Source organism: Staurois parvus, unplaced genomic scaffold (assembly GCF_062004578.1).
Source record: "Staurois parvus isolate SC_StPar_1 unplaced genomic scaffold, SC_StPar_1.0 ptg000030l, whole genome shotgun sequence".
Classification (NCBI taxonomy): domain Eukaryota; kingdom Metazoa; phylum Chordata; class Amphibia; order Anura; family Ranidae; genus Staurois; species Staurois parvus.
In genome coordinates, this window is record NW_028317826.1 from 5484091 (window position 1) to 5511183 (window position 27093).

The 27093-nt window shown below is 40.4% G+C and overlaps 1 protein-coding gene across 9 annotated transcripts in view; it reads left to right on the forward strand.

The window, feature by feature from the left end:
- Positions 1-27093, forward strand: part of ENPP2 (ectonucleotide pyrophosphatase/phosphodiesterase 2) — a 156950-nt gene that overhangs the window by 98371 nt on the left and 31486 nt on the right. For 4 of the 9 annotated variants that reach the window (XM_089659054.1, XM_089659053.1, XM_089659056.1 and 1 more), the window contains 9 exons: positions 4663-4694; positions 6290-6417; positions 6716-6803; positions 6918-7005; positions 8656-8828; positions 10522-10570; positions 17834-17890; positions 18160-18297; positions 24025-24161. In XM_089659054.1, the coding sequence (XP_089515180.1) occupies positions 4663-4694; positions 6290-6417; positions 6716-6803; positions 6918-7005; positions 8656-8828; positions 10522-10570; positions 17834-17890; positions 18160-18297; positions 24025-24161 (890 nt within the window). The remainder of the gene's footprint in view (positions 1-4662; positions 4695-6289; positions 6418-6715; positions 6804-6917; positions 7006-8655; positions 8829-10521; positions 10571-17833; positions 17891-18159; positions 18298-24024; positions 24162-27093) is intronic. The other 5 variants (XM_089659059.1, XM_089659060.1, XM_089659062.1 and 2 more) reach the window with 2 other exon arrangements.

Below are 27093 nucleotides of genomic sequence, written 5' to 3' on the forward strand. Positions count from 1 at the left end.
AATGTTGCCCTAATCCAATAGGAAACAAAAAGAAGAAAAAAATATCGGGGACACACAATACTCATTCTTATGGCAATAAAGGTGATGTGTATGAGAGAGACAAGCGTGTGTACTGTCATGTCTGTACTAGAAACATTGAGAATAGGGGTAAGTAAAAACTTCCATTTTCAATGCATTACAACGTCTTCAACAAATGCATTGAAAATAGAATCATGCTGGAAACAATAATGTGAACTTGTGCCACAAATTACTTTCAGCAATGGTTATATGCATCAGAATTGATTCTATGCTGCGGGCATGTCACAGAAATGTCACTTGTTTGAGGGCTGTGGGTACACATTTCTGGCACCTGATGCAAAATGTGAACTAAAGACTCTCCATCCCTTCAGAACAGCAAATCATTGCATTGTAAACTGATAGTGATCTGCCCAAAAAATGCCTAACTTGACAACAATGCTGAAGTGCATAATCCAAGACTTTGCTATTAACATGAATCAGGAAAGCACAACCATGAAGTAGCACTGCAAAGCAGATGTATGTAATGGGCAAGTTTTGGTTGCCTCATACACATTATACCGAGAAACCAGGCGTTTTAAATTCAATTAATACACAATAAAGACTTTAATTACTTGCTATTAGATATTTATCGTAATTATCTATTTAATATTTATCGTAATAAAATGAAATACTATAAATTCCCTTTAAAGCCTAAAGAAAAAATACTATAAAATTACTTGTGAGCCACGGAGATGTTGATAATTATAGAAGCCTAACTCTAGGTTTTGTGTTACTTTAAACAGTTCTTCTGGGCCAACAATTTTGATTACAAAGAAGTGCAGCCCTGTGTTCTGGCAGTGGAATGGGGACTTCTTGTCCCATTCCCAAAGCAAAATCAGGTTGGGCTGAGTGCTTCTCAGTCATTTACAGGAAGCCTTTTCTCATGGAATACAAGTGTAGTTCAGACCCCTGATGGGCCCATAGATTTGTCCCGGGTTCTCCTAACAAATGGGTATAAAGGCAGCCAGGCACACAACACAGACAGTCTCGCAACTCACTAACCAGGCAGGGAATGTCTTTTTATGATGTAATGGTCGTTGAACTTGCTAAGGGTGCAAGGTGAACTTTGGGGTTCTCAAAATTTAGTGCACAAAGTTACAGAGGACACTCATTGCCTTGTCTACATTCATCAGGATAATTCCCCTCTTGGCAAACAATAGGAGAACAAGCAACTTAGGGACTCCAAGCGCAGAAACAGTCCCAATTCAGCAACACTGGATCAGATACACATAGGGTTAAAGCAGCAAACAATCACTAGGATCCTACGCTCAGGACTATACTCGCATTGTCCCTGTATACTTGGATGTCTCCTTCCAATATCATCCATGCATTTTTCCTATGTGCTACCAGGCCAGATCCTCACTGAACCCCCTTTAAATTGGCTCCAGCGTTGGGACCTCAAAGAATTCCTTAGAGACTTCAGCTACTGCCCAGTAGGTCAATGGCCCTCCAGGCTGGGGTCTTCTCCTGGACAAGAAGCCTGCTGCTCTAGGCACCAGGCTGTTTTTGTACTCCTCAGCCACCTACTGGGCACCATCTCCTCCAGGGATTGGCTAAGACCAAATGAACATTCAGGCCCAGGTTCTGCCTCTTCCAACCCACTACATTCTAGAATCCACTAGAAGGCAAGGCGAAAAAGAGGAGCCTGCAGCCAGTGAGACCCAGAACAGCCAAAAATAATCACACACCTCTCCAATGATTACATAATAACATACTTTACCTGAACCTTTCTAGCCATCATTCTAGGAGGGTGCTATATAATGCTTCCTCTGAATGGCGAAGGTGGAGATCATAAGGTCATCCGCCCACCTCTTCAGCTCAACCAATCAGAAGAAGCCTTGTATTCATTCATAAAAATACAAAGCTTGTGAATGAATGTGCAGCACTCACCCAACTCCATTTTGTTCCAGCAATAGCACGGGAAGTCCTTGTATTGCTGCCGGAACATAGAGCCGCCTATTGTTAGGCATAGGCTTTTAAGTATCTTAAGTCAAAACTTGTTTTGGATAGAGTAGGGAAGGTTTAGAACCTTGGGGGTCCAGTGTTCATTTCTATTTGTGTCCCCACTGGGAGCATTTACCCCCCACTCCACTGTTTGCTCTGCTGGCCATTGTCGCTGGGATTGAAGACGTAGGAAAATCCAGAATTTTAAGTAATCATCGGGAAAGGAAAAGAGGGTAAAACCTAAAGAGAGATTTTTCCCTTTCTTTCTAGGCAAAGGGGTTTACCCATTCCATATTCTAACCAAAACAAAAAAACTTTCAACTTTAAATACTTTAAAAAAGTCAAGTATTGTAAACTCCAGGACCCTAATCCTTTTGTTGCTGAATTTTAAATAAACAGATTAAATACATATAAGGAAACTATTTTACCCTTCAAAGAAACTGTATTTCTTTTCATGCAGTTCTGAGATTAACACAACCCTATTACACAGCACAGCCATATCTGGCAGTCCAGAAGACCTGATTTTTTTTTCTTAGCTGCAGTTCAATACATTAACAGGTCTGCTCCTTGTCTATAGCACATTGATTAGTTCATCCCTCAATAATTCTGCTCTCCCATCTTGCACTGCAGAACAACCGATTGGTGTTTTTTGTTGCTTCTATTACCCCCAGTCTGAGCTCTGCTGTACAGGCACTGCAAGAGTATGATACCGAGTTAAATTCTAGACTGCTTGAATCTTTTCAGGATAATTTTAATGGTTACAGAGCTGCATTAATTTATGTCTTTTACAGTTGCAAGAAAAAGTATGTGAACCCCTTGGGATTACATGGAGTTTTGCATGAACTGGGCATAAAATGTGCTCTGAACGTCATCTAAGTCACAACAATAGAAGAACACAGTCTGCTGAACATAATACTACACAAACATTAGATGTTGCCATGGTTTAATTGCACATAACATGTAAACATTCACAGTGCAGGGAGGAAAAAGTATGTGAGGCCCTAGCTTAATGACTTCTCCCAGAGATAATTGGAGCCAGGAGTGAGCCAACCTTGACTCCAATCAGTGTGATGACATTGGATGTGTTGCTGACAGCTGTCCTGCCCTTAAAAAACACACACCTGTTTTGGGTTTACTGGTTTCAAGAAGCACTGTCTGATGTGAACCATGCCTCGCAGAAAAGAGCTCTCAGAAGACCTACGGTCAAGAATTGTTGACTTGCATGAAGCTGGAAAGGGTTACAAAAGTATCTCCAAAAGCCTTGATGTTCATGTGTCCACGGTAAGACAGACTGTCTACAAATGGAAAAAGTTTAGCACTGTTGCTACTCTCCCTAGGCGTGGTCGTCCTGTAAAAATGACTGCAAGAGCACAGCGCAGAATGCTGCATGAGGTAAAGAAGAATCCCAGAGTGTCAGCTAAAGACCTACAGAAATCTCTGGCACATGCTAACATTTTTGTTGACACATCTACAATAAGGAAAACATTAAACGAGAATGGAGTACATGGGAGGACACCACGGAGGAAGCCATTGCTGTACAAAAAGAATATTGCAGCACGTTTGAAGTTTGCAAAAGAGCACCTGGATGTTCCACAGCACTACTGGCAGAATATACTGTGGACAGATGAAACCAAGATTGAGTTGTTTGGGAAGAACACACAACACTATGTGTGGAGAAAAAAAGGCACAGCACACCAACATCAAAACCTCATCCCCACTGTAAAACATGGCAAAGGGAGCATCATGGTTTGGGGCTGCTTTGCTGCCTCAGGGCCTGGGCGGATTGTTGTCATTGATGGGAAAATGAATTCCAGAGTTTATCAAGACATTTTGCAGGAAAACGTACGACCATCTGTCCACCAACTGAAGCTCCGCAGAGGATGGGTGATGCAACAGGACAATGACCAAAAGCATACAAGTAATTCAACAAAACAATGGCTGCAACAGCACAGAATATGCCTTCTGGAGTGGCCCAGTCAGAGTCCTGACCTCAACCCGATTGAAATGCTGTGGCATGACCTTAAGAGAGCGATTCACACCAGACATCCCAAAAATATTGCTACACTGAAACAGTTTTGTGAAGAGGAGTGGTCCAAAATTACTCCAGATCATTGTGCAGGTCTGATCTGCAACTACAGGAAATGTTTGGTTGAGGTTATTGCTGCCAAAGGAGGGTCAACCAGTTATCAAGTCCAAAGGTTCACATATTTTTTCTCCTTGCACTGTGAATGTTTACATGTTATGTGCAATTAAACCATGGCAACATCTAATGTTTGTGTAGTATTATGTTCAGCAGACTGTGTTCTTCTATTGTTGTGACTTAGATGACGTTCAGAGCACATTTTATGCCCAATTCATGCAAAACTCCACGTAATCCCAAGGGGTTCACATACTTTTTCTTGCAACTGTATATCTTTCTGGAGTTCAGCTGTATCTTTTTTTGTACGTAAATAGAATACAGATTGAAAGGACAGAATGTTACATGAAAGAGAAAAGCATGTTGGTGCTTAAGTCAACTTTACTTTATAATAGTAGAAAAATCGTCTTTTTTTTGTCTTTTTTTTTTTTTTGTCTTTTTTGTCTTTTTTTTTTTTTTTTTTTTTTATCCTGTTTATTTTTTTATTCAGTGTGTATTTCTTTCTTTTTCTTTTTTTATTCTAGATGATCCTAAAGTAGTTGTTGCAAATCTTACGGTAAGCATTGAATTTAATAAACTGGATTATGGGTAAAAGTGTAAAGATAAAAAATCAAGGAAAATGCCTACAGAGGGACATGAGAAATGTTAAGTGACTGCAGGTGTAAAAATAATAGAGGAAGATGTTTTCTAAAAGCACTAAGGTGCATGTATAGCCAAAAGTGATGGAGAATCCAAAATTTTAGTTGTTACCAGAACAAGATGTAAGGGTAAATCTTTCAGTAGGGACCCCTGTTCCGATTACATCTAAGTTGCCCCCCTTAAGTTGACCATAGAGTGTTAGTTTCTTATCAATTAGCATATTACTCAATCTACATGTAGCTCTACCCATGTAGGGGCTGCTGGATAGGATGGGTCCTCTGTTCTTTGCCTCAACCTCCTCAAGAACCTCAGCCCCTCTGACACACCAGGTTGAGTGTACAGACTTACAATATCACAGGCAATCACTGAAAGTAATGCATGGTACCCAATAGTAGTGCTATGTCAAAGAAAATAGGCACCAGACCAGGTAGTAAAGGCAAACTTAATATATTGTTACCCAATATGGTTGGTAACTAGACGAGCATAAAATGGATTAACAATGGTAATAATACAATTAAGCATACAAAGTGAATCAAGAGTAAGGACTAGGCATACAATGACATTTAGCACCCTGACCAGCATAAACTGTAGCAAAGCCACCTCAAGTGCAGCATTGGGTAATAGTAAAGTTTAATCTACAGCATGCTGGCACCATACTGCCAGAGAATATTTATGGCAGCAATGCTAGGCCTAGACCGACTGGGTATGTACTGTCCAAAAGAAAAGGAGGATGGTAGCAAAGGGAGCAGGAATAATTATTATGAGAGGGGTAGTTCTTTGAGATGCATTTCTGCTGGCTATCATTGGGGCCCTTTTAAGAGTGTCGGTGCACTTAGACAGTCCCAGTTTACCTGCATGCAGTATAGGTACAGGACATTGTATTCTGACAGAGGTACCCAGTTGGCTACAGCCACTGATGGATGAAAACGTTTCCAACATGTCCCTTTAACAGAAGATGATTGAACAGCTGAGTTCTGTTGAGCAGGGGGAGCACACAGTGATTAAAATTTGGCTGGCCTAGAAGGGAATTTTAATCCATATATAGAGACCCTTACTTTGTATTCCCTCATGCCCTATTACATTTCTATTAGAGGAAGTGAAAGGAAATCTCCCCAATAGGGCAGCAAAAATAAGACTGATTGGGGGGTTTAACACAAATCTGCCTTTTGTAATATAAGCATGCAGAAAATCTCAGCACACTGTCCACTCAGCAAAATTTCAGGATTGCACAAGGCCCATTTCTTGGAACCATGAGCAAAATTAAAAATTATATACATGATGCAGTATGTCACTAGCATTAACACAATTTTTTTTTTCTGAATCCCTTTATAATATATTTGTATTACCTGGTGATCCTGCCAGTATGTCTGTTATTTTTCAACTTCCTCATACCAAGCTGTTCAGCAAAAATGATCATTCGAGGGTTGAGACAAAGCATTTACCATTGACAGGTGTTTTGTTTTAATTTGATTGTTTATATTGTTTCCCATGAGTGCAATTCTTATTTGGCAGTGTAAAAAACCAGATCAGCACTTCAAACCTTACCTGAAGCAACACCTTCCAAAGAGACTGCACTATGCCAATAACAGAAGGATAGAAGATATTCATCTGTTGGTTGACAGGAAATGGCATGTAGCAAGGTAATTACCTAAAGAAAATACATAAAAATACAATGAATTATATGAATTTGTTGAATCTGCAGTGCGGTTTATGGTCTTGTGGTAACTACAATGGGCTGACCAGCTTCACATTTGAACTTTGTACTCTACTTGCCTTATGGGTGTCTGAAACTAATGGCTTTAGAACCACACAGTCCCTGCGCTGACTATTTTCAGAGCTGCGATGTCAGCAGTTATGAATAACTTGCCTGCATGCTTTAGATGCTTTAATGTACAGCATACATTCCAGTGTATTAAGAATGTTGTGCTCTCCACACAGAAAACCTGTAGATGTCTATAAAAAGCCAACCAAAGGATGTGTTTTCCAAGGAGATCACGGCTATGACAACAAGTTCAGCAGCATGCAGGTATTTAAAAGAGAAATGTTGTGGAACTCCTAAACTACCCGATGTTAATTACTCCAATGTTAGACTGAAACAGATGTGGGAATTGCTTTTTACTATTATTTCTATCTTTTTAAGACTGTATTTGTTGCATATGGACCAACATTCAAATACAAGACTAAAGTACCTCCATTTGAAAATATAGAGTTATACAATGTCATGTGTGGTAAGTAAATTTACTAGACTTTTTAATATAGTATGGGGATATTTGTGCCATTACCGTGTTACTTAAAAAATCTTTAATAAGGATTGACTTTGAGGTTGGGTCAGCCCCTGTTGGGCTTCAGCAGCAAGATCTCCATGATGATATTTCTGAGTGTGTCTGTCCACCTGAGAGTCTTGAGTCCACCTTGCTGCAAGAGAGAGAGAGGACAAGAGCATACTGTGCATGTGCAGGGTATGAAACAAGGTGAATGCCCACTCCTCTGATGCTGGGGGCTAGCATCCAACAGTTAGCTTTGCTTTGTCTTGTCCTGTTGTTAGGACACGATCTATAATAGTTTTTTGGTCACTCTCTGGGGAAGGGAGGCTGCGAATGGCCTACAGGTATGGAAATTATATTAAGCAACATTTTTAAAAACTGCATAGTTTTTCTTTACCTACTGGGCCAAAATGATGGTAATTTTTTTCAAGGTTAAATTAACCCTTTAACTCTCCATCTACCAAAAATGGAAATATGTATATCAGTTGTAGGTGGGCTGACCCTTTAATTATGAATGGTTTAGTGTTGAAGTCCTTCAGACATAACCTGACATTCCTTACCCTCTTCTTGGAATCAAGCCCTTTAATTATTAAAGTGTATGTATAGTCAAAACGTTTTTTAAAGTATTACTAAACCCATGGCCCTGCATTCACTATACTTGGTCTCCCACAGCTCATAGAACATGGAAATGCAATTATTGTAGTAAATCTAAACTGCTAAATACCTTTTCTCATCGGCACTATATAGCAGTCTTGTGACTTCTATCAGTGTCTGGCTGAGCGCTGGTTAATCTTGTAGGAGGTGGTTTCATTCTCCTCTGTCTGTCCTCTGAGCCTGCATAAACTGTCTGGACAGTGCTGATTAGCCCTGTATTGATCACATGCACCCTCCCAAAAAAAAAAAGCTCTCTTGCAATACACACTAAAGAGAGCATGTGCAGACTTGCCCCTGCTGCCCTAACTATATCAGATGGATTAGGGACAGTAGAAAAAGGGGAGAATCAGATGAGACAAGATCAAACAGCCTTTTTACACAATGCAGAAGATTAACCCCTTAGGTTTCACAGTGAGTATAACAAGCATGCTTTACTGCATATACAGACTGATTTTACTGCTGTGGGTTTAGTAACACTTTGTTTTTTAAACCGTATGGATGATGGCAATCCTTGTCATGTTTTATTGATGTCTCTGTCCCCTCAAGGTAGATGCATCTTCCCCCTTTGTTCCAGTGATAGTTGTTGCCAAAAAAGAAAGTAATCAAGAATCCTAAATTAGAGTTATCCCCACTGTAAGATTTACCCTCTTGCTTTGGTGACATTTGTTCTGATGAACTATCTAAGAGAGGAATTCCCTTACATTTTTAGTGATTTCCTCTTTTAAAAATCTCCCACAGGACACCAAAACCAAAAAATAGTTTGATTTTAACTTAAAGAATACAAGTTTTTGCCATACATACATACATACACTTTCGTAAACCTTCAAAAATAGTTTGAATTTAACTAAGAGAATACCAGTTTTTGCAATACATACATACATACACTTTGTCTCTTTTCTAAAGCTTCATAATGCTCTCCTAACATAAAGTCTAGTCATCTTTTGTGTTCTGGATGTTTAGACCTTCTTGGATTAAAACCTGCCCCTAACAATGGAACTCACGGAAGTTTAAATCACCTCCTAAAAGTGGCAACTCACAAGCCAGCCTTGCCAGATGAAGTCTCCAAACCAGTGCCAGTTGTTGTCTCCCCATCCACTGTGAATGAAGAGCTAGGATGTTCATGTGACGTTCAGGTAAAATAATCCTTGATTTATGTCCCACTATTCATAGGTGTAACTATGGAGGCTGAGGTTTAGCAAATAAGTGTAAAGCATTTAAAGGGAATCTATTGAGGTAAAAAAATGAAAGCTGCCATTCCTGAGTTGTTCTTTAGAGGCCCTCTACAAGTCCTTTATCTACGCGCATGGCTTTATCCTTTGTAGCCATGATTTTTAAGTTACTTTCTTTCAGCACAAATGTAGTCAGAAACATTGAAATGTCCAGCTAAATCTCACTTCCTTTTAACCTGATAATGTTTTGCCAAACAGACCGTGAGGAAATATCTGCGGTGGGGTCACAGACAAAAATAAAAATGCTTCTTTTCTTTAACAGAGAAGGGGAAAGTTGGAACCCCCGTTAGATTTTATTTCTATCTGTGTCCTTTTTAACAGATTTTGTCTAATTTCCTGTCTGGTAATCAGTTGCCAGCAGAACAGGAAGTAAGGTTAAAGTTCTCTAAGGAAATGACAGCAGTAAAATCCTGACAGAAGTTAGAATCCTTTCCATCTCTATCCAAAACTAGGAAAACATTTCTGGCTTGACGTACACTTTATCCTAGCCATCCATGTAGCAACTTTAAATGTTAACTACTTCTGACCAGGATTTACACATAAAATTAAAAGTGGTTGTCGGAAACCAAGAAATCTACCACCGACAAGTTTGATAGTCCATCTGCATTCAATAGATCAAACTGGGCTATAAATGAACCGCTTCCATAAAGGTTATTTAAAGAGGAGCTCCATGCAAAAGGGGACGTTCCACTTTAAGCCTTTGTCCCCCGCTGCCCATAAAGGATTGGCACCTTTGGGGAGCAGGGAGGGGGAACGGGTAGCCGAATTTGACAGGTACCCGCTCCCACTTCCACTTCCGATTGCCTAGGCAATCACAGCAGAAGTTGTCCATTCCCCCCCTCCCCGTAGTCTTCTGGGACACATGACAGGTCCCTAAAGACTACAGGGCCATTCACAAAGCTCAGAGCTTCTCGCGCATGCACAGTGGACACCTGGCTTTGAAGCTGCGAGCTGTCACAGCCAGGTGCCCACACTGAAGATGCCAGGCGTGGACACCGCTGGACCGAGGGACAGGTAAGAGTCTGTATTTTAAAAGTCAGCAGCTACAGTTTTTGTAGCTGCTGACTTTTTTTTTCTCAGCTGGAACAACGCTTTAAATCAACCAAACCAAAAGAAAAAATCTATTACATTTTTTTCTGCCAAGTTTGTTTGACACAATTTTGATTTTTATTTGCAATAGATCAAAGTCAATAATTTCCAAATTCTTGTTTAAAAAAAAAAATCCAATTTCAATCATTCGGAATTTTATATTTTAGTTTGACAGAGAGTAGATAAAATTGCTGGAAAGTTGCATTAGGTCTTTATAATTGTTCCAGGTCAGTGAATTCCAACAGCTTAGGAATTGATCTTCTGTGATGTATCAAAGCTGCTTATTCCAGAGTAATATTGGGGTATTAAAACTGTATATATACTGTATACACAAATCTACAGTATTCAAATCCATCAAAAACCTAGAGAACTTAGTTGCCTGACAACAGGCCTCATGGATCTAATTAAAATGTATCTTTTAATGTGTTAAAACATTATTTCATGTCAGCATTCAGTTTTAATAACATGGATGTGTTTTTTTTTTTCTTGTGTTTTGTTCACTATGAAGAATAAAGCTGAGGAACTGAATAAGAGACTTTATGTTAAAATAACAGATGGTAAGGATAATGCAATTCTTTCTCTGGTGTCTATTCCTTGCTGCATACAACTTTTTGATAACAAAGAATTTTGTATATGAAGGCTTTTGGCTGTCCTGGGTATTGATAATTAGTGTTTGCATGTAAATCATACCCATGTGGTCTTGATGGTGGTTCTTCAATTGACCATTCGGAAACTCGGGCACTGCCCGAGGGCCCGGGGTCAGTAAGGGGCCCCATGAGATGCCCCTGGTACCTTTCATAGGCTTTTTTGGGTGTGGTTTGAGTGTGGGCAAGGACACAGGGGCCCCATGATCCCCTATTGCCTGGGGGCCCCATGAGTTGTCAGTCCACCCCTGGGTCTGTGTTCTATTAGGCAGATTTACCCTAATTTCCTGTCCTGATGTTAAGCTTTCACCAGGACTGGAAATAATGAGATATCTTCCTGTTGGGGACAGAGCAACAAACGTACAGTTATTTATTTTTTGCCGGAAATGGCTAGAGCAGGTTTTCTTTGCTCTCTATGTCTTCCTGTCCTGGTGAGACCCATTCCCGCTTACACCGTAGAGTTTTTAGGACTGGAAGTGAGGGGAAATATTCCAAAAGCTGGGTAGAATTTTAAATGAAAATTTTCGGCACATTCAAATTATCTTCAGAAGTAGTTCAAGATTTTATTTGCTTTTAACATTTGATTTTGGAATCAATGGACTTTACCAATCGAATACCACATACTCTGTCAGAACTTTGCACATTCAATAAAAAATTTCCATCTTCCTTCTTTGAATTTGCCCTTCACTGAGGTTGAAAATAAACATAGATTTGTCCCCACTGATGAACAGAAAAATGAACGACCATAGAATACACGAGAGTAAAATTCTGATATGCATCAGTAGAGGGGTCACCAGCAGGAGGAAGGCGGTCCTGATTCCCCTAAATAGATCTTTATATCACTAGAGGGGTCACCAGCAGGAGGAAGGCGGTCCTGATTCCCCTAAATAGATCTTTATATCACTAGAGGGGTCACCAGCAGGAGGAAGGCGGTCCTGATTCCCCTAAATTATTATTATTATTATTATTATTATACAGTATTTATAAAGCGCCAATAGTTTGCTCAGTGCTGTACATTACAGAGGGGGACAGAACATGTGACAGAACAATACCAATACAATGCAAAACATGAGGGGATTGAGGGCCCTGCTTTTTCGAGCTTACAATCTAGGAGATAGATCTTTATATCACTAGAGGGGTCACCAGCAGGAGGAAGTAGGTCCTGATTTCCCTATAGAGATCTTTATATCACTAGATGGATCACCAGCAGGAGGAAAGAAGTCCTGATACCAATATGGAGATCTTTTAGTTAGACATTGTTTAGCATACTGTGTCCAGTTTTGGAGACCTCACTTACAAAAAGAAATTGATAAGATAGAATGAGTCCAGAAACAGGCATCAAAAATTGTGAAAGGTCTGGGGGATAAAACACATCAGGAGAGACTTCAGGAACTTAATATCTACTGTATGGAGAAAAGAAAGGAAATGGGAGACATGAATTAAACTTTTAAATACATCAAGGCGGTGAGTAAGGTTCAAGAGGGCAGCATTTTCAATATGAAGCAATGATCAAAAACACGGGGACATGACTTAGGAGGAGGAAAGTTCAAAACAAATCTTATAAAGTATTATTTTACTGGAAGGGTAGTTGATGCTTGAAATAGACTTCCAGTAGAAGTAGTGAGTCAGTCAATGGTAAGTGGATTTAAACATGCTTGGGATAAACAAAGATCTCTATTAAGACAAAAGTAAAAAAAAAAAAATTAAAGAAATGGGGCAGACTTGATGGACCAAATGATCTTTTTTTTTCTGCTGTAAGCTGAGTTGAGCAAACGTCTACTAGTTTACCAACTTTGACTCTTTCCCACTCCAGTGAAAACCATTTTTTGGCTGAAGTTGGACCTAACAATATTCATTTGTCAGTTGTGTCTTTTAATTGTGGAATACCACACGACAAAAGAAAATTTAGAATTTAAAGTAGAACTCCATTCAAATGCTAACTATTCTTAAACCTGCTCCCACCCCCATTCTGACCTTATCCTAACTACCCTGTAAAGGAAAGATCTCCATACTTTACCTATTTTTAGGGTGCTCCGATCCGGTCACATGACCTCCCCCTCCTATTCAGTGAAGATGAAAGACTGATGACAATGGCTGCAGAGCCTATGCAGTGACATCCCTCATAGGTGTACTGTCCCTCCTCTACAGCACTGGGAGCTGATCATGTGACTGAAGGGCCTCAGCATAAGTATAGACCTCTTTCCTTTCCAGGGTAGGTAGAGTAAGCTTAGGGGTGGGAGCAGGGGCAGACTAACCATTTGGAAACTCGGGCGTTGCCTGAGGGCCCGGGGTCAGTATGGGGCCCCATGAGATGCCCCTGGTACCTTTTTCATAGGCTTTTTTGAGTTTGGCAAGGACACAGGGGCCCCATTATCCCCTATTGCCCGGGGGCCCCATGAGTTGTCATTCCGCCCCTGGGTGGGAGCACGTTTAAGTATGGTTAGGATTTCACTACACTTCCACTTTAAATAGCTATTGATAACAGTATTCAGTCTTCAAAAGATGTTGGGTAAAGCTACCCAGGTTCCTGGAAATCAGGACACCTGGCGATTCTTCTCGACAGTAGGCCATGCATTTTCCAGGGTGATTGCTAAATCTGAAGAAGATGCACATCTTCAGATTATCTGTATCACATGTAGAACAAAGAGCTGCATAGACATGTTGGCGTTCAATGATTGCATCTTCCATCCTGTTTGAAGGATTTCTGGCTAACAAAGTATCTCACAGGTAAATAGTTGAGAGAAATTCCCATAATTAGGGATTTTCCGGCAAGTCTCATCTTGGGTATTAATGGTTTTGTTTTTCTTCTTTTCTCATAATGGGAAGATTTTTGGTGACAAAGTTTAGCACTGCTATCTGTATAGGAAAATGTCATGTTAGGAATGTTTGAGGAGGAATGTCATGTTAAAGTGGAGCTAAACTGTGTCTGTGCACTACAAACTGAAAACGCTATTTGATTAATTTTTTAATATTCAACGCAAACTCACGCATCCATTGTTGAGAAATCACTTTGAAAAAACATCCTCCTAGCATTTCTAGCGGCAGCCATCGTACGTTAGGGCAGATAATTCATGTAGCATTTACTTCCTGGAGTCCATCTGCCCTTAGCGTAGGCAGGTGGGTGTACTTAGCCAAGAGAGCCCCTTCTCCAGTTGAGATAAAAAAATAGGTAATGGAGACTCCTAGGATGTATGACATAATTCTGGCCTAGGTCAGAAAGCAACTGAAGAAATGTTAAGAAAAGTTTAAAACAAGTAAATATAATATACCTTCCTATTTGTTTACGAATACTAGCAGTGTGGGGATTAAAAATAGTTAATGCTGATTGAGAGAATTTAGTTCTGCTTTAATTTTAAACCTTTTGCTTATATTTTCATTATTAAAATACTGAACACCTGGTGCTTCAGACTAAACCTGCCTCAGTCTAATGCACCTTAACCAAATGTCATTAATCGGCACAGTAAATAATTCAATAAGCTAACTCTGGGCACAAAAATGAATTTAAATATATATTTCTCAATAGACACAAAGGATATTAATCGGCTTTGTGTCAAGTAAATACATTTACAAACCCAGGTATTACTTTATAAAGTAGCAGTGACAACACTGAGCTCTACATAGCCTATTCAGAGCTGTGCGAGGGACCCAGCATGCCCCACCTACAACATGCTGCCTACAGGAGACTACAGTAGGGGGTGGATACAAGGAGGGAGCAATGACTGGTCTTTATTACAGGAAGCTCCTGCACAGAGGAAAAGTTTAATGTTGTATTACTGGACAAATGTAAAAAAAAAAATATACAAAGCAGATTAAAATATACAATAGATATGGACCTTTTTATTTACTAAATATTTGTTTATCCCAGAGTTTCTTTAACTTCAGTCTCGGGCTCCATGCACACTGGACATTTTAATAATGCTGGTAGCATTAAAAACGCAAGTTTGTCAGCGTTTTTGCATGAGCATTTAGCCGCATTTTTCCGCAGTTGCAATTTTTAGCATTTTTTAACACAAAAAAAAATGGGCAAAAATGCCGGTTTACCACGTTTTGTTGCGTTTTTCAGCGTTAGAGAGTTTTTACAGCTAAAAAACTCCTCTAGAAACTCACTATTTCTGAGTTTTTCATTTCCAGACAAAAAACGCCCCTGCCAAAAAAAAAGGCTGATTAAAAGCCTATGTGTGCATGGACACATAGGATAACATGCTGGGGAGTCTACTGACTGTAGAAAAAAAACGCCAAAAGCCAAAAATAGCAGCTGTAAAAATGTCCAGTGTGCATGAGGTCTTATCATTTCTATGGATGTATCATAAGATGGAAAGTAAATGTTGTTGTTGTTGGCAGTGCATATTAGGAATTTTAATGACTTCTGTTTAACTAGATTACATTGATGGATTCAATGCAAATGTATCTAGATGTTTAATTTGTATTTCATATGTTCCGTTACTAATGTAGCCCCATAATAAGAAGTGCTCATCTATAAAATGAATTAATAATGTTATGGTTTGCAGTCACGAAGCATGTTTTGTACAAGTCATTTACATCCTGTTTCCAAAAAGGAGTTGCTGTAATTCCTCCTTGTATAAGGAAATGTTTCTGTGATGATTTTGTGAATCTGTATGTAAAGTTGTCACCATTCGATCAGAGGCGGTAGACGGTTGACCTCAACGCTTGTTGGATGCCGTTTGTGCTATACTGATGTGTATTTAGAAACTGAATGGCCTGGCACATTATACGTTTTTTGTAAACCTTAGCCAGTCTGGGAAGCATACCTTAAAGCAGGTATTTACAAACTTTAGAAGCATTTACAACGCATTAAATAAAGTTCCTGAAGACCCCTATGCACCCTGCAGCACCAATCTGGGAAAGCTAAAACAAATATTAATGAACAAAGACTAAATAATTGTGTTACAAGCATTTAGGTGGCTCCTGGAAGGTTTTACTAGTTTAAAGGTACAGGCAGAACTCCCTTTATTATCTGTGTTCAGCAAACTCATATGGGAGCTCAAGAGTCCTTTGATGGGCTCCAGTGCCGGGCATTGCAAGTGAAGATTTAAAGATACCTATAGGTACTGGACATAAATATTATATAATCTTAGCCATTTTACATTTTATTTTTGGTTTAGAAAATGTAGGGTTTTGCCAAGTAGTGGTTGATGTACAGAAGAAGATTACATTTCTGGAGCCTACAGGCAGGTTTCTACCATGGGAACCCTGTAGGCAGGTTTCCACAATTGGCACCTTAAAGGCAGGTGTCCACAACAGAAGGCTTGTGGGCAGGTGTCTGCAACAAGGCCCATGTGGACAGGTGTGCTCAATGGGAGTCTTGTTTATGAGTGTCAGCAATGAGAGCCGTGTGGGCAGGTGTCTGCAACGGGAGCCGTGTGGGCAGGTGTCTGCAACGGGAGCCGTGTGGGCAGGTGTCTGCAACGGGAGCCGTGTGGGCAGGTGTCTGCAACGGGAGCCGTGTGGGCAGGTGTCTGCAACGGGAGCCGTGTGGGCAGGTGTCTGCAACGGGAGCCGTGTGGGCAGGTGTCCTCAATGGGAGCCGTGTGGGAAGGTGTCCTCAACTGAGCCATGTGAGCAGGTGTCCGCAACGGGAGCCGTGTGGGCAGGTGTCCTCAACGGGAGCCGTGTGGGCAGGTGTCCTCAACGGGAGCCGTGTGGGCAGGTGTCCTCAACGGGAGCCGTGTGGGCAGGTGTCCTCAACGGGAGCCGTGTGGGCAGGTGTCCTCAACGGGAGCCGTGCGGGCAGGTGTCCTCAACGGGAGCCGTGCGGGCAGGTGTCCTCAACGGGAGCCGTGCGGGCAGGAGTCTGCAACAAGAGCATTTTTGGAGAGTTTTGCCAGTTTTCACAAAGGGAGCATTGTGGGAAGGTGTCAACAACAGAAGCCTTGTAGTAGACCCAAAAACATTCGTAGACCTTTTCTCTGCACACTGGACATATTCTCCACATTTGCTCTATTTTATAGAGCACATGTACCAGCCCATGCTGGTGCTCTTGTTACAAAAAAAAGTAATACCACCAAAATTGGATGCCTGTATAGTCCCACATGGGCCAAGACCTGGATTCGTACAATTAAGAGGCCTTGAGTCTGCACCAGGGGCGGACTGACCATTTGGAAACTCGGGCATTGCCTGAGGGCCCGTGGTCAGTAGGGGCCCCATGAGATGCCCCTGGTACCTTTTTCATAGGCTTTTTTGCGTTTGGGCAAGGACACAGGGGCCCCATGATCCCCTATTACCCGGGGGCCCCATGAGTTGTCAGTCTGCCCCTGGTCCGCACTTGGCTTTTCAAATTCTATTTACTCACAAATTTGCAAGAGTAAAACAATCAGTAGTTTTTATTTCAAGAAAAAGTAATATACATACCGTATGTAGATCAGTGGTTGTACAGAAAACACGTTCTAGGTCACAGTGATGCAACCCAGGCCTTATTACCATTATATTATCAGATAAACTAATTTGATTTCTGATCTTCCTTTTTCAATTCTTACTGCTGTTGAAAATAGAGCAAAAAAGAAAATGATAGAAAAATCCATCTCTCACTTTTGGTAGATTAACACTAATATTAAGACAAAGGCTTCATGATTTGGTGGAAGTACTAAACCTACTAGTATAGACACTCGCTGCCTTCGATATTTTATTAAAGCATACCTAAAACCAAAAACAGAAAATCAATCTATTGTAGTTTACCATTGCTTAGGTCAAGTGGCTGTAATAGTTTATTTTTTTCAGGCTCTTTATTTTTACCTGTTATTCCTGTGAATAATGCACTTCAGTTTGACTACGTTCACACCTTCACTGTTGCACTCCACTCCATTATTGCAGGAGCCATGGTTATCACCATACAAATTGGTTCAACTATGCTCATCCCCATTACATGGGGGACTGATGAGACTGGTAGTCTACACTACACTACTACTGTGTTTTCAGCTCACAGAGTATGAGGACATGGAATTTCTAGCAAGATCAGCAGGTATTTTCTGTACTTTAAAAACCTGTTCCTAGCATGAAAAAGAAAACTAATGCAGCTACCACATCTAAGGACTGGAAATCTTCAAAGAATTACATTTTTGTTCTTGGGTTTAGTTATCCTTCAAGATAAATACTGATTGAAGCTCACGAGGATTTGTCGTCAAAAGCTGCAGTAATGCTTGTATTTGTTTGTATTAACAGATGTGGCAGTAGACGAGCTTAGCAATGAAATTAAGGAGGTGCTACCAAGGAACTCAGGTTTGTCTATCTATTACTTGTGTAGATTTAACCGGCTGTTGTAAAATTACGTCTAGAAGGGCGATTTTCCAGAGGTGCAAGTTAGAAACCAGCTGGGAGAGGAAGCTGGACTGAAAACTGACACATCTGGTAAATCATGACCCAAGTGTCCATTTGTCCTGAGACTGGGGAATAGGGAAATCTTTGTGTCTGTCCTTCTGTGTCGTTTGTTTATGTCGAAGTGGCAGATAAATAAAGAATCATTATCGTGTTTCTCTCAACAATAAAAGGCTTGCACACTGAGGATGGCATTGCAGGGTCTGCGCTCTTAGAAAGGTTAAGTGGCAGCTCAGAAGACGCAACTTTAAGTACTTCTTCGTGGGAACACCAGCAGGAGTCTTCAGGAATGCCAATGACGAGTGGAGCTGGTGAGCCTTTGAAGCAGGACATATTGATGGCTGTCCAGCTCTTAAACATCTTAAACACCCCTAACACCATTTTATTCATTTTTCACCATTTGGATCACATGTAAAAGTACTACATTAATGTCCACCTTTAAGACTCTAACAGATGGAGCATAGTTCTATCATATTTATGGTGCTCCTAAAGCACACTAGGATTGAGTCACTGAATATGGTTTTGTTAAGGAGCAAGAAAAGGAATATAGACCTTGTACTTTATTAATGAAGAAGTTTATGCACTTCAGAAGTTTTGTCTATTTTGGCTTCTCAAGTCTTCCTAAGTTCTGTTTACTATCTTTCTCATACCATGGCTATATTGTTGTCTGTGTCCCTGTTGGGTAGATTTGTCCTTGCGTCTATTTGCTAAGAGAAGAGATATTGTTGCTGAGTGATGTCACCAGGTTTTAGCAATGATCTTCTCGAGTTTTCTTATTATTACCTGTATCTATCCCTCCAGGATATCAGCTTTCACAGTAACATTCATATTTGATAGCTGGCCGGGAGCATATGCTATGCAGGTCAAACTTGATACAATGGGAAGTTAAAATCAGACTTAGAAATATCACAAGTGCATCTCCATTTCCATGCCAGTATGAACACCAGGAATGTCGGCATCAACGGCTCAGGTTCCTGTCCACCTAGAGTCTAATAACAGTCCTTCACAGTACTTTATTTGGTAATAGATAAGCAATATGGGACATGCAGACAAACCCAGCAGAACTCCAACGTGTTTTGTCTGAAGTCTTAGTCATAGCCTGACTAAGGCTTTGGCTGAAACACATTGGCTTTCTGCTGGGTTTTTATGGATGTCCTAGATCGCATATCTTTTACCAAAGAAAGTAATGTGAAGGATTGGTGTTGGACCTTTTTCAAAGTAAAAATGAGAGATCAACTTAAAGTGGTTGTAAACCTCAGACATGAAATATGAACAAAGCATATCCCTCTATAGTGTGTAATTGTCTCAATCCAGAGCACTAAGTGCCATTTCTGTCTGCTGCCTCATTCCTCTGTTATAAGCATGAGTCACTTCTAACAAGTTTTTTTAACACCGAGAGAAAAATGGTGACGGGAGGGCACAGCCTGTGATTGACAGCCTCAGCTCTGTTTCCATGTACTGTGTGAAGGGGAAGTGTCCCTCCAATAAGCTCTCAGAGCTCTCCTCACTAATGTAACTGCAGCTCCCCGCTCCCTGTTTTTTGGAGCTGAAAGATCCTGTGTAAATTCTGCTCTTTAAATGCATGTAGGGGAAAGACTGCTATAGATAAACAGGTGCAACTTATGTTGGAGGATTTGTTTCATCTCTGTGTATTACCTGGGGCCAGTCACTTCACTAGGTATCTGTAAGGGTTTACAACCACTTTAAGTGAAAGCTACATGCTAAAACATTCAGAAGATTCACAAGTATAAGAGCCGGTTCACACATATGCAAATTGGATGCATTTTGAACTGTATACAATTTGCATGACATATGAAAGAACATTGCTTTCTACTGTGCCTGTTCACATGTGTCTGGTGCGGATTCAGTGCGAATTGAAAGAGTCCTGTCAGTTTTATGAGCAGTGTGGTCTGGCTCAGGTGCGAATTCAGGCCCATTGACTTCTATGAGAACGCTTCTGAATCACACGTCTTACAGTTGTGAACAGGATAAAATCTTGACCTGATCCTGATGTAAACCTGACCTGATCCTCATCTGAACCTGACCTGATCCTCATCTGAACCTGACCTGATCCTCATCTGAACCTGACCTGATCCTGATGTAAACCTGACCTGATCCTCATCTGAACCTGACCTGATCCTCATCTGAACCTGACCTGATCCTCCTCTGAACCTGACCTGAAATGCTGAACAAATACTTTATCAATTAGCTGTGAAAACGGAGCTTCAATTCACACAGCACATGTGTGAATCCACACTAAATGGCAGACGTTTTATATGTAATTCTCAACTGTTCCGTAACATTTCTGCTTGATCTTGCCCCTTCTGCTAATAGAGTCTTCATGTTGATCTTAAAGCGAAACCAAACCCTACTTTGCATTATAGCCAAGGAAGCTGCCATCTTAGCCTCCGTTTGATCTGTAGCTGCCGTGTTGCTGGACATGAGATCAGTTATAACAACAGCCATTTGAGACTTTGGCAGTATGGTAGAGAGCACAAGCAAGCGTCACAGGTATCATTCACGGCTTGCCTTGAATGTAACTGTTTAGTTCCACTTTAAAATAATGAGCATACTCGTAGAAGGGAAGAACAAGTTTGATGGGTTTTTTTTTTTTAAGGAAAAGTCAAGATTTGCATATAACTTCATTTGCCTCAATCTTTATATCAACTGATGGTTTTTACGCTCTCAATAAATTACTCCATGTAATCAAGGTTAATGAAACAAGTCTTTTTTTCTCATTTTAGGAGATATGAAATACCTCCGTTGTCTGAATGAACTATCCTCCAATCATTTCATTCCATCTATACTGTTCCCCTAATATTTAACTGTATCAGTTTTATTATTTCTTATTCCTTTACCCTTCCAAACTTCATGCTCTTATTACGACTAGCTTTGGTTAACATTTAAATGAGTTATTCAGATCATTGGCTATATACAATATGCAATTTAAAAATGATTCATACACTACCACATGGCCTGATGCAAGCACAATCTGTTTCAGTTATTTTTCTAAATGTTTCCATGCTGTCAGCCAATCTCAGTTTTTATTTCTGTAATTTGTAAAATTTTTTATTTCATATGCCAGTTAAAAATGTTTTTTTTAATAACTTTGAATAGTGTATGGATTTCTTGTTTTCCACAAAATATATTTGATTGGTTTGAATTATTATTATGTGCCATCAACTCAAGTCCGAGTCCAAGCGACTTGATGAATCCAATCTTTAAAAAGAAGTCTTCTTTGTGCTAGTTTGGTGAGATCCTCCAGTGTCATCCCCACAGCAGAAGTCAATGTGTCCAACCACCTAGTTGGTCTCCCTCTTCTGGTTCCTTTGATCTTCCCAAACATTATTTCCTTCTCCAGTGACTATGTGACCAAAATATGACAGTTGCATCCATGTCATGTCACATTTAGGACTATTACTTATGGATAGAGCGGAAAAGAGTAAAGCTGGCCATGCACTAGTAGATTTAACATTTGTACCAACATTCTCATCAATACATTCAATGGCTTGATGAATGATGTTCAAAAATACTTGCTTTTAACATTTGATTTTAGAGTGAATGAACTTTACTAAAGTTAGCATTCACTGTCACAAATTTGATCTTTTGAGATAAAATATTTCATCTTGCTCCTTCGAGTTTTCTCATCAGATCAGCTAAAAATGAATGCTGATTCAACTCCACCAACAATTAGAAAATTGTTGAATTTCTGCCAGTGCATGGCCAGCTTTAGACCCGATCGTGTTTTTACTGTGACCTACGTACCTGCTGGGGAGATTCACCCCTCCGGTTTTCCTGGTGATCATTTTCACTGAGACAGAAAATGAAGAGAATGCTTCAACTCTATTATAAAAAAAATAAAAAATGAAGGTTATAATTAACATTTTTGCTTGGCTTGAAAAAAAAATAGCGGATGTCCATATGGAAAAGCAGTTTCCCAGATATGCATCGTTTACATAACACAAGACACAACTGGTGTATTGATTCAAAGATAGCTTCACTGAAAACTGATACATGATATTGCCAAAAGTATTGGGACGCCTGCCTTTACACGTATATGAACTTTAATGGCATCCCAGTATTAGTCCATAGGGTTCAATATTGAGTTAGCCCACCCAGCTTCAACTCTTCTGGGAAGGCTGTCCACAAAGTTTAGTAGTGTGTCTATGGGAATGTTTGACCATTCTTCCAGAAGCACATTTGTGAGGTCAGGCACTGATGTCGGACGAGAAGGCCTGGCTCGCAGTCTTCGCTCTAATTCATCCCAAAGGTGTTCTATCTGGTTGAGGTCAGGACTCTCTGTAAGACAGTCAAGTTCCTCCACCCCAAACTCACTCATCCATGTCTTTATGGACCTTGCTTTGTGCACTGGTGCGCAGTCATGTTGGGACAGGAAGGGACCATCCCCAAACTCTTCCCACAAAGTTGGAAGCGTGAAATTGTCCAAAATATCTTGGTATGCTGACACCTTAAGAGTTCCTTTCACTGGAACTAAGGGGCCAAGCCCAAACCTTGAAAAACAATCCCACACCATAATCCCCCCCCCCCCCCACCAAACTTTACACTTGACACAATGCAGTCAGGCAAGTACCGTTCTCCTGGCAACTGCCAAACCCAGACACGTCCATCAGATTGCCAGACAGAAAAGCGTGATTCGGCACTCCAGAGAACACGTCTCCACTGCTCTAGAGTCCTGTGGCGGCGTGCCTTACACCACTGCATCCAAGGCTTTGCATTACACTTGGTGATGTAAGGCTTGGATGCAGCTGCTCGGCCATGGAAACCCATTCCATGAAGCTCTCTATGCACTGTTGTGCTAATCTGAAGATCACACGAAGTTTGGAGGTCCTTAGCTATTGACACTGCAGACAGTTGGCGATTTCTACGCACTGTGAGCTCTGTCATTTTACATGTCCTACCACTTTGTGGCTGAGTTGCTCTTGTTACCAGTTGCTTCCCAGTCCTGTCCTAGAGCAATAATGGACACTTATTGTACTCCACGGGATGTCAGCATGGTAGCCCTAGGACAAGAAATGAGTAATGACTACAGAACACCTCCCCTTCTCCTCATCTCATTGGGGGGGGGGGGTCTATAGTCCACATAAAGAAATGGGCAGAGCGGGTAACACTGTTAGAAATTTCAGAGTAGAACTGAGAAAAGGACTTAAGAGCTTGTACATTTTTGACATGGTCAATCGATGTTTTTATTGTAGATATAACAAATCCCTTTTAATGGTATTCTTACCAGACCACAAGAACAAATAAGAGAAGTTCATTGTTTGGGTTTACTTTTTAAGGATCATTACTGTATAGGAATAGTGTTTATTATATTCCGTTTTCATTTAGTAAACGACCAACATGGTGGAAGTACTTTTATGCATGGGTCTTTGCAATACTGCTTTAGGAAATGTAATCTTTTGTTAAAAATCTTCATGGGTCTTTAGTCACACCTGCTTTGTTTGGGCAATATGTTGGTGCTGGACAGCTTAGTTCCATCTGTTATATTCTTGTTCATATTTTCAGAATATTTATTTTCGGTATTGGCTGTTATTCTCTAGGGCAGCTGTCTTTGTCACATTGGATGTCCATGTTCTTACTTTTTGGTGTACGTCTATGCTTGTATGTACTGTATGTGAATCTTTCAATTTCCAGACTTTCTGTTGGAGAATTTTTCATGTTGATTCTGGCACAATCACTTCTATTAAAAAGCATTACACCATTAGTTTTATCTCTTCTTGGATGAGGCCATAAAAAGTAGATATCATTGGTGGTGTAATATATTTTGCAAATGGGTTGAAAAATTCCAGTAGGCACATTGTTGATCAAATAGTTCTAGTTAATCGTGACTGCAAACCATAATGTCATTATAGTCTGAAATGGCACAAGGAAGAACCACCGTTTTTTTTTGGGGGGGTTTTTTTGTGATCAAACGTATATACTGAATGTAATTGTTCATCCAACATTCTTGGCTGCATTTACCGGTTTTTGGTTCATGACAAGGCAAGCTGTATGACCCATCATTTTGTTATCTTTTTCAGATAAAAACCCCCTCTATGGGAGACCAGCTGTGTTATTTAAGACCAAGTACAGCATACTACAACACAGTGATTTTGTAAGTGGTTACAGCGAGAGCTTGATGATGCCACTTTGGACGTCGTATACCATATCAAAACAGGTCAGTACATTTCATAGTAGTCTCTTGGGGGGGAGATTTACCAAATAGAGAAAACAGAATCTGGAGCAGGTGGGCATAATAACCAATCTGCTTGTTCGTTTAAAGGGTAAATCCACTTTCGTTGATAAAAAAAATTAAATATAAAAATAATATAGCAGGTACTAGAGGTAGTCAACCTTGGCATTCCAGCTGTGGTGAAATGACCATATAGTCCCATAAGGCATTGCAAGACTCCAGCCACGAGCATGTCTCCAAGCGGCAGAGGCATGATGGGATTTGTGGCTTCGCCACAGCAGGAGTCAAGGTTGCCTACCCCTCGCATATGGCTTGCTACACAAGCCATACAGGTATTAAAAATTACCTTTCCTTTTCAATCTGCAGCTCTGTACAGTCATTTTCGGTAAAATGCAATGCAATCTGGTAACCTCTAGGTGTTCTGTACACCATGTCATTTCCTGCTTGCCTCACTGATTTTCCCTGAAGTCGGAACTAAGATACAAGTCAAATTTTAGGCATCCTCTTCAAAAGAAATTTCATTTTTGGTGAGATACTCCCCAAGAGCTAAATACTTCTAAAGGGATGCAGACACTGCAACTTTCCTCATCAGAGCACAGAGAGTGCACCAGCTGATTATAATGAACCAGACCCTCCCATTCAGAAACAGTGGGCACAGAACATTCTGCAGAGGAAAAACAGTTAGGAATCTGCAACAAACTTTGGTTAGATCCTTGCAATCGGTATCACAAACAGAGGATTGTTTTTCCTCTCAACAAAGAAAGAGTTACTGTTTAAACTTTGGAAATGAAAGCCAGAAGCTGATTGGTCGGCATGCACAGCTGCTCCAGACTCCAGCTATTCCAGACTTAGTAAATATTGTATTATCGTTGCAAGAGTTGGAGCTCAAAGGAGAGTACAGCTTGGACTAGCCATACACAGGCAGAATTTTGTTTGAATAGACATTCTGCAAAGTAGTTAATCAGGACATGCAATAGTATCATCAGTGACTTGACGCATTTCATTAGAAAGCCCTTCAGAATTTTGTTTGATGGCTATGACAGTGGTTTAGCGTTTAAGATTTGATTTTAGAATGTGCAAAAATGATGTAGTATTTATGCCTGTGACCACATACTATGCACTCCTCTGCCATAACGTTATGACCACGAATGGGTAAAGTAAATAACACTGATTATATAATTACAATGGCGTATGAAAGTGGGTGGGATAGAATAGGCAGCAAGTAAACCTGTTGTCCCTGAAGTCAATGTGTTAAAAGCAGAGCAAAATGGGCAAGCGTAAGGTTTTGAGCGACTTTGACAAGGGCCAAATTGTAATGGCTAGACGACAGGGTCAGAGCAAAATGGCAGCTCTTTTGGGTTGTTCCCAGTCTGCAGTGGTCAGGACCAACCAAACGTGTCACAAGGAAAACTGATGAACAGGTGACAGGGTCATAGGTAGCCAAGGCTCATTGATGCACATGGGAAGTGTAGGCCAATCCAATAGAAGAGCTACTGTAGGTCAAATTACTGAAAATGTTCATGCTGGTTCCAATGGAAAGGTGTCAGAACAAACAGTGGATCACAGCTTATTGTACATGGGACTGTGTAGCCAGTCAGGGTGCCCATGCTAAAAGGTGGCCTGGTCTAATGAATTCAAGAATAGTTTGAGGAACACAACAATGAGTTTGAGGTGCTGACTTGGCCTCCAAATTCAACAGATCTCAACCAGCATCTGTGGGATGTGCTGGAAAAACATGTCCAATCCATGGATGCCCCACCTCGCAACTGACAGCTTGGTGCCAGGTTTTTTTTTTTTTTTTTTAATGCTTGAACTTGATGAACTTTTGTCTTTTTTCAGCCAGACTAACTATGTAACCACAGCATGCCTTCAGAGGTCTAGTGGAGTCCATGCCTCCACGAGTTATGGTGGGTGGTCATAATGTTGTGGATGATCAGAGTATATACCATATATAACATGTACATATCTCTGACAAACAAGGAAAGTTGTGTTACAAGACCAAACTTTATCTAGCGCATTACAATACGTGTGATTGTCCCCCCCCCCACAGATAGATAGAATTTTATTCAATCAGATAAGAAACAAACATTTTTTCATCCTTTACCTTCAATTATTCTGATCACTTTGGTTGAAAACAATCAGCAAATTTGTCCCAATTATCTGTAAGAAAATTGAACGAATGTTTTATTATTGATTGTTTCAAACAAAATTCTTACTGTGTAAGGCTAGCCTACAAGGGACACCCTTGTTTTTGAGGTGACAAAGTGTTTGGTCTTTTTATGTACCTTTATCTATAGGGTTATTCCAACCCAAGATGCTATGCAGATCCCAAATCCAACTTTTTTTTTTCTTCTGTTTTTTTTTTTTTGTGTATTTAGCGGTTTGCCTGGAGTTCATCTTTAAGCAATTCATATTCCCAGTTTAGCATTGCAGTCTGCCAAGTTCAGGAACTTTTCCGGTGCCATCCCTCCCTCTCACCGCCTGTCACAGCCAGTGCCAGTCATGCAAGAACGCAGCATAGGCCAACCAGGGCTTAGTTGTGTACAGTGAATTCCAAACGACTGAAAGGAATTCATTGTAGAAAAACAAATCACTGGTAATTTTCTTTCCTGACCTCAGAGAACAACTCAAAACCATTTGAGAAATTGTTGCAATTAAGTGGCCAGGTGTTGTGAGGGATTTCCCAGGAAGCTAGACACGTCAAGACTCATAACAGGGCTAGCCTGATGTTTACGTGATCTCTATCTGGGTATTATGGTGGTATCCATGTATCTGCCTGCAAAGTTCACCAGTGAAGGAATCTGCTCTATCATCCACATAATCCCTTAAAGGGTCAGTTCACCCAGGATGGATATTTAGAGTAAGTCTAAGGCCAAAAGTTGTATGTGTGTGTGTGGTTTTTTTTTTTTTTTTTTTC